This window comes from Carlito syrichta, unplaced genomic scaffold (genome assembly GCF_000164805.1).
Source record: "Carlito syrichta isolate Samal-C Ts95f unplaced genomic scaffold, Tarsius_syrichta-2.0.1 Scaffold316058, whole genome shotgun sequence".
Taxonomy (NCBI): domain Eukaryota; kingdom Metazoa; phylum Chordata; class Mammalia; order Primates; family Tarsiidae; genus Carlito; species Carlito syrichta.
Window position 1 is genome coordinate 15748 of NW_007260154.1, and position 8281 is coordinate 24028.

Sequence of the window (8281 nt, forward strand, 5' to 3'; positions counted from 1 at the left end):
CCGGAGCCCAGCAGGTCGAGGTTGCAGTGGCCGGGAGCGGCCACTGCACTCCAGTCTGGGTGACAGAGTGAGACTCCCACTCAAAAAAAAAAAGCTCTATCATGGTGGGGGAAAGTCCCGAGCGGGGGCAATGGGCCATGAGGGCTGACATAAAAGTTGGGGTCTGGACACCTGCCCAAGGATATGCCAGAGAGCAGGCACTTAGGGCACAGGCAGGACTCTGCCAGGTGCCCTGGAACCTGGAAGAACTGGTTCTGTGTCATCCCCCATCCTGGCCTTTGGTCTTGGCAGGACAGAAGTCATGTCTCACGCCCCGTGTGTCCTCACACACAGGTCTCGCTCGACAGGGCACCGGGGACCTGCTGCTGGGTCCAGAGGCAGCCTGGGGACTCAGATGCCCAAGGAAGGACGGCGCTGTCTCCGCCCAAGCTCCTCCTCCTCCTCGTCACCCATTACCCCCTGTGATGCATACATCCAACGAGGGGCGATCCCCAGGGTGCTCTTCTGGGAGGCAGGATTGATGGGGCCCTCCCAGAAGGAGCCTATTCTTGGGGCGACTGATAGGACAGAAGCAGAGCTAGGGGCACTGGGGAATGTGTCCTATTTGCCCCCCTAGCTCGCTCCACCCCACCCTCCTCCCGTCCTGAACGCCAGGGCCTCCCGGGCCACGCCTACACCCAGCCTGCGTCTTGGCGTCTACTCACAGAGGCCGCCGCCCAGGACGGATACCAGGACTTCAACACCACCAGGTGGAGGCTTTTGGCTGTGGAGACCAGGTACGCCCCAAAGAGCAGGTGCAGCAGAGCAATGACGATGTGGAAGGCCTGGTCGGGGACAGCGAGAGGCGGGTGGGGGCCGGGGCATTGGCCAGGGCCCTAGACTGAGCCATCAGTGCCCTGGACCTACTGGCTGAGACAGTCCCTTTCCACCCTCCTGGCGTCCTAGTCTGTGAGAGGAACCGCTCCCCAGGGTTTCCTGCAGGGAGGGCCCAGACCCCCACCGATGGCGGCCATCTGTCTTGGAGCTGACCCAACTGGCTGGTGGCTTGTCCCTGCTGTCACCCCACGATGGCCGGCCCCTGCTCAAACCCCACAAAGCAGTGGGTTAGACAGCGCCTCTCTACCCGCAAGGCTTTTTAAAGTCTGGGATGAGTGCTCGGCAGGACCGCTGGAGACCTCCTCCCCTCCCTCTCTCCTCTCAGGTCCCTGTGTCCACCCCCGCCCCCTCCTCTCCCCTCCCACTGCCAGAGCTCCAGGAAAGCCACACTCACGCCCAGCTCCTTGAGAAGGCAGCTTCTCTTCCGTGGCTTTTCCTGGTGCCAGTTTGGAGCCAGGAGCCCAGGCAGAGTCACATTCTGGGGGAGACTCATCTGCCCGGGCTGTGCTGGGCTGAGGGCCTGCCGTGACAGGGGCCCCCCAGCACCCACACTGGGGATGACCGTGGCTGCTCTGTCAGCTTCTGTCGCCATGGATTCCGGCTGGGGACCCTGGCTGTGGGCTGAGGAGAAAGGCCATCAAAACTACCCGGTCTCTGAGGCTTGTGCCGGGGCGGGACTTGGGCTGTCACCTCTGTTGTCTGGACTGGTGTGGGGTATTGTCCGGACATAGAGTCCTCTCCCTCAGCAAGTGGCCTCTGGCCAAGGCTGGTAATGAGTCAAGGGAGGCAGGTGACCGAGCAAAGCGGAAAACAACATGGGCATCACTCTTAATCAATGTAATTGCATAACGGTTTGACTGATTAATAGTGCCCAGAGAGTAGACTCTTACCAATGGTCGCCATGGATGCCTCCCGTAAGAATAAACCAATGTCTTTTGCTGTGCAAAAGCTTTTCAGTTTGATGAGATCTCATTTGTCTATCTTAGCTTTTATGGCATTCGCTTTTGGGGATTTTCTCAGGGATTTGTAGCCATAAAGAACAAGGCCTAAATCATAGGCCAGGTGTGGTGGCTCATGCCTATAATCCCAGCAGTTTGGGAGGTTGAGGTGAGAGGATGGCCTGAGCTTGCGGGTTCAAGGTCAGCCTGGGCAACTTGGCAAGACTTCATCTCTACAATAAGTCAAAAAGTAACCGGGCATGGTGGTGCTAAGTAGTTCCAGCTACTTGGAAGGCTGAGGCGGAAGGATCGCCGGAGCCCAGTAGGTCGAGGCTGCAGTGGCCGGGAGTGGCCACTGCACTCCAGCCTGGGCAACAGAGTGAGACTCCAATTAAAAAAAAAAAAAGAACAAAATCAAGGACTTCACAGCAAATTGGATGGAGCTGGAGACCATTCTACCAAGTGATCTATCACAGACTCAAAGAACTAAATACTGCGTGTTCTCTCTCGGAAGCAGGCCCAGAACAATAGTCACGTTAGCACAAGGGAGGGAGGGAAGAGTGTGGGGGTTACACAACAACACAAAGGGGACCGGGTCTACTACAGCAGAAGGAGGATCAGCTGGAAGCCCAACTTCACCTGCATGCACCCTGTCTATGTAGCTAACCCTCACTTGTGCCCCACATCTCTATAATAATAACAACAACAATAATAATGAGCCGATGTCTTTCCCTGCTGGACCTCTGGGTGGCTTCTCTGGGGCATTTAAGCATCACGCGCAAGCCCTCACAGATTTGGGGTGACCATGTTACAACTTGGCCTTCCAAGACAACGGTTGCCCTGCCCAGTGGCCCCTGGCCTTGATTTGATCTGAAATAATCTGGCCCCTGGGGCTGGAGTGTAACTGCTAGTCGCAGCCTGCTGGGGCTGCCAAGACACAGCTCTTTTGGGGGTGGACACACTTCCCAACCAGTGCAAGATGGAGCCCATCCAAGCTGGCCAGAATGCAGCTTGGCGAGAGCTGGAAGGAGTATGCGGCCGGGGCAGGTCTGGGCTCTCTGTAAACAGTCTTCATCCGCTGGCTTCTGATGATGGACTGAAAGCAGGTGGGAATCAGGTCAGTGTCCCACCTCCTGTGGCAATGCCCACACCCTCTGGTTCCAGGGGATGGGGAGGAGAAGGGCAGGAAACTTCTTCCACTGAGGACTTATTGTGAGCCAACCCTGGACCAGGAAGTCAATATCCAACAATGCCAATGTTTACAAATACATTCTCTGTTCCAGGAATGGGGATACGCATGTAACAGGCATTCACTGATTTTATCCTTATTCCAACCCTATGAAGCAAATACTGTCCTCACTCCTGTTTTGTAGATGAGACTCAGAGAGGTTAAGCCACTTGCCCAAGGTCACACAGTCCATAACTGACTTGGATTCGAGACATGGCAAGCTGGCTCCAGGGTCTGCTTTTGAGGCAAGGTGGCCTTGAACTTCCAAACTTCCAGTTCTGGAGTTTGATGTCTTTATTTATTTAGCCTTCCTTGCTCTCCCTATGCTTTTCTCCTGCACATCTCATGGTCGGAGTGGGAATTGGACAATGACCTAGGTGCCTGTTCAACTTCTTTTTTGGGAGACAGAGTCTCACTCTGTATCCTGGGCTGGAGTGTGGTGCTGTGGTTCCAGCTTTCCCCAGCCTTGACCTCCTAGACTCAAGGAATCCCTCTGCTTCAGCCTCCTGAGTAGGTGGGACCTCAGGCACATACCACAACAGCTAACTAATTTTACTTTTTTTTTTTTGAGTTGGAGTCTCACTCTGTCGCCCAGACTGGAGTGCAGTGGCCGCTCCCGGCCACTACAGCCTCGACCTCCTGGGCTCTGGCGATCCTTCCGTCTCAGCCTTCCGAGTAGCCGGAATTACAGGTGCACGCTACCAAGCCCGGCTAATTTTTTGATTTTATTGTAAAGATGAGGTCTCGCCTGCCCAGGCGGGTCTCGAACCCGCGGGCTCAGACAATCCATTCACCTCAGCCTCCCAAAGGCGCGGGATTAGGCTGAGCCACCGAGCCTGGCAATTTTACTTTTTGTAGAGACAAGGTCTCACTATGTTGCCCAGGCTGGTCTCGAACTCCTGAGCTCAAGTGATTCTTCCACCTCAACCTCCCGAAGTGTTGGGATTACAGGCGTGAGCCACCGCTGCCCGGCCGCAGTCCAACTTCAAATACTCCTTTCACAGGATATAGAGCCGCTACCAGGCACTCTGTGTAGCCAGGAGGTGGGGGGAGCTGCAGAGGGCGAGTCTCGGGCACCAGATGGAAAAGTCTATTTATTACAAAGTCTGGTTCCCACTTTCCAAGAAGAGGGCAAGACTCTGATTCCTTAGACACGTGTGCCCCGTGGGGTTCTTGAAGTAGGCGAGGCAAGGCGACAGAATGGGCCTTCTAATTCTAAGAATCAGGGTTCATGCCCCGTCATGTTGGAAAGTGGAAACCGGACTTTATAACACACAGACCTGGGCAGGGCGCCTGCGGTGGAGGCCGTCAACAGAGCGGGGACTGGCAGCAGGCTTTCTGGGGCGTGGGAGGAAGCTCTTCTCAGGCTTGCCTTCCCCTGGCCCCCTCAGCCAGCTCAGGCCCCGAGAACCCAGCCGGCCCGGTGTCCCAGGGGAAACCCCCCCCACCAGGGCCCGGCCGGCTGCACCAGGCCACCCCTGCCTGGCTCCTGAATGCATCTCCTTTGTTCCTTCGGTTCTGGGAGGGCGGGGAGGACAGGGCCAGGGCTGGGCAGCACCTCCCAGAGCCCTCCAGCTGAGGAGCAGTGGAGGCCAGCCTGCAAGTGGGCGAGCTGGGCCAAGTCCTCACTCTGCCCCCTGGAGCTTTGACCTTGGGCTGGTGGTTTACACCTCAGCGTCCGAGTCTCCCTTTACCTGCACGTGGGGGTGGGTGGTGATGATTAACTGGGACAATGTCTGTGGCAGGCAGGGCCTAACACGCGGCCATAAAGGTCAGTCAGCGCTGCACCGGCCTGCTGCATGCCTGGAATCCCGCCAGCAAGGGGCTCTGTGAAGACATGATACGCTGGCCCCGCACAGTGCTTTGGGAGGCCGAGGCAGGAGGATCGCTTGAGCCCAGGAGCTGGAGACCAGCCTGGGCAACATAGCGAGGCTTCATGTCTACAAATTAATTAATTAATTAATTAGCCTGGCGTGGTGGTGGGTGCCTGTAGTCCTAGCTGTTCGGGAGGCTGAGATGGGAGGATCACTTGGGCCCAAGAGTTCGAGGCTGGGGTGAGCTGTGATAGCATTCCAGCCTGGGTGACAGAGTGAGACCCTGCCTCTCTCTGAAGGACCTATGATATATCCTGTTTTTATCATCTAGGGTGGTGGGGTGAGCTTACTGCCTCCATTCCGTCCTGCTTGTGGGACAGCAAGGCAGGAGAGCCCTAGGTCCCAGGCAGGGTGTACTGAGCTAGTGAGCTGAGACCCAAGACTGTCGTGCATGGATATGTCTTTGGAGCTCCACACTGGACAGCGCAGGGACTCAGGCAGGAGGGAAGATCTGTCCAGGGAGATTTGCGGTCAAGCAGACTGTGCAGTGGAGGCCTAGGCGACAGGGAGGGCATCTGGGGGTGTGCGTGCATGTGTGTACATGCGTGTCAAACAGAGAGGCAGGAATTGAGAGGTGCTGAGTGACAGTGTTGCACCATGTGACAGAGAGGCTGGTGGGGGAAACCCTTAGAGGATCAGGGTTTCAGCGAATGCCAGTTCGAAAACAGCCCGGGCACGGTGGCTCACACCTGCAATCCCAGCACTTTGGGAGGCAAGAGGATCATTTGAGCCTTGGAGTTCGAGACCAGCCTGGGTAACATATCGAGATCTCATCTCTACAAAAAATAAAAAATAAAAAAACAAGCTGGGTGTGCCTGTAGTACCAGCTACTTGGGAGGCTGAGGCAGAGGGATTGCTTGAGCCAGGAGGTGGAGGCTGTGGTGAGCCGTGATTGTGCCACTGTGCTCCAGTCTGGGTGACAGAGTGAGGCCCAGACCAACCAAGAAATACATTTTAAATAAATAAATTAGTAAAAAAACAACACTCCCCACTTCCCGCCAAAAACAAAAACAACAACAACAAAAAAACCCAGTCCATGAAAGTGTCCAGCCAGTCTCCTCCTAGCACTTCAGGATGGATGCCTAGTGTAAAGAGAGGTTCACCTGCAAGGACCCAGAGGTCCTGCGGGAAACAGAGGCTTCCCTCCGAAGAGGGGGTCAGGAGTCCGGGGCTCCAGCCCCAACCCCCAAGTGGCCCTTAGCACACCCCTTTCCCTCTCTGGGCCTTTGTTTTTGTGTGTTTCCAGGACTGGAACAGCGTGGCTCAGTTCCTCCCAGCTCTCTTGGCCAGTGACTGACACAGGCTGGCGCTCCAGAGGGTGAGTTCCCCCTCGCCCCGGAGTAGAGGCTGGTGGTCTCCCACGCCTCTGATCCTCTTCACTGGGTGGGGCACCCATTCTCCGCTGCTGCACTTGGGTGCTGAGGCTCACATCTCCTCCCTTCTGGGAGTTTAAGTCACACCCGCACCCTCAGCCCTGTAGCCATGACTCGCTGGTGTGGAGGTGTCCAGCGTGGCCCCCTAGCTGCAGGGTGGGGCCAAGTCTGTGGTCTTGAACAGTCTCTCCACAACCCCAAGCCCCACATGGATTCACAGACACTCCCCAAACCGTACAGGGAATCACAAAGACACTCCCCAAGCCCCACATGGATTCACAAAGTCACTCCCCTCTCGGTTTGCCTGTGGGGGGACCACTCACCCGGCCAGACCTCCCCTGAAGCTTCCGGCCACATTTGGCTGCTGGGGCTGCCTCCACTCCTGTGAAGATCACAACATCTTTACAACCGTAGACTTTGGATCTTTCCCTTCCTGGATCCACCTCGGCTTCACGGCCCAGGTACGCGGGAGTGACGGACGGCTCTCCTCACGCCCCAGCCCCAGACGGTGAAAACCTCAGCACCCTTCTTTGTGCCTCTCGGTTACCGTTGTGCATTTCTTTGGGCAAGGAAAACGTGGACAGTTAACCTTAGTCCGGTCAGGGCTGACGGAGGGAAAGTGCTTGTCATCGTCTTAGAATCAGAAGTTGGGCCTTTTTGAAGAATAGGAGTTTGTTCCATAATCGTTCTGGAAAACGCACGGCACTCCTGAAGGCAGAGAGAAGGGCCCAGTGAGCCCCTGGTCCCCTTCCCCGTGCCGGAGACATCGTCAGCTCTCGGACGATTGTGTCTTCCCATCAGTAAACAAAACTCAGAATCCCACCATTTTGTTTGTAACATTTTAGCATCTTTCTTTAAAAGCTATAGACTCTTTAAGAAAGCATGACCTGGCTGAGCGTGGTGGCTCATGCCTATAATCCCAGCACTTTGGGAGACTGAGGCAGGAGGATTGTTTGTGTTCAGGAGTTCAAGACCAGCCTGGGCAACATAGCAAGACCTCATCTCTACAAGAACTCAGCCGAGTGTAGTGGCACCTGTCGTCTCAAGACCTCTGGAGACTGAAGCGGGAGGATCACCTGAGCCCAGGCGTTCAAAGCTGCAGGGCGCCATGATTGCACCACTGCACTATGACAGAGCAAGGCCTTGTTTCTAAAGAAAAAGAAAAAGTATAGCCACATGTTCGTAACTAAAAAATAGTCCTGGTGCTCATCGAGGCATGTTAATTCTCAGCGCATAACCCTGCAGCCCTGCAGAGCTCTGACCACGCGTGTGGAGGACAAGTTCAACCCTGGGAGTCAGAAAATCCTGTTCGACATGGGTTTTGCTACTCACCAGGTGTCAGAGGTCTAGCCCGCGTCCAAGTTTCCCTGGTGGTCTCAAAGACGTCGTGCCAGTTCTGATGTGTTCAGATCAGGATCCAGGTATGGCCCAGCAGTCCCGTCAGGCATGCCTGGCGGTGCCATCTGGCTGTGCCCTGGGCCCCTCTCCCACTCTGCCCTCCAGGAGGTCTGGGCATCTTCCATGAGGCTCTTCTGGCGGAGGAGGTGTGGCGTGGGCTGCAGTGACCCCAGATCCCACCCCGGGCTGCCCCTTTTCTGTCCAGCTTCTCTCTCCACATCGTTATGCCGAGGGTGGGCAGGAATGCACAGCACAGAGCCTGCGTGACCCCCCCCAGCATCCTTGAACTTCGACTTGTGAGGGCAGTGCAGCACTTCAGAGCGGACTCCGATCTGTGTGGCCTGAGTTCAAATCTTGATTCTCTCACTTCTTAGTTGTATGATCTTGGGCAAGTTACTTGACCTTTCTGGGCCTCAGCTTTCCCCTCCGTGAATTGAGGATGAACATACCCATGGAGTTGTTGGAGGGTTAAGTGAGTTAGAAATGTAAAATTCTGCACACCTGTAGTCCCAACTACTTGGAAGGCTGAGGCAAAAGGATCGCCGGAGCCCAGCAGGTCGAGGCTGCGGTGACTGTGAGCATGCCACTGCACTC

General features: G+C 55.9%; 1 protein-coding gene across 1 annotated transcript in view; it reads right to left on the reverse strand.

Annotated features, from left to right (window-relative positions):
• The window catches only part of MS4A10 (membrane spanning 4-domains A10), an 11088-nt gene extending 9620 nt beyond the window's left edge, over positions 1-1468 (reverse strand). The window contains exons 1-2 of the mRNA XM_008073753.2: positions 1271-1468; positions 705-824 (exon numbers count right to left, since the gene is read on the reverse strand). Of these exons, the coding sequence (XP_008071944.2) occupies positions 705-824; positions 1271-1468 (318 nt within the window). The remainder of the gene's footprint in view (positions 1-704; positions 825-1270) is intronic.
• Between the last annotated feature and the right edge of the window lie 6813 nt (positions 1469-8281).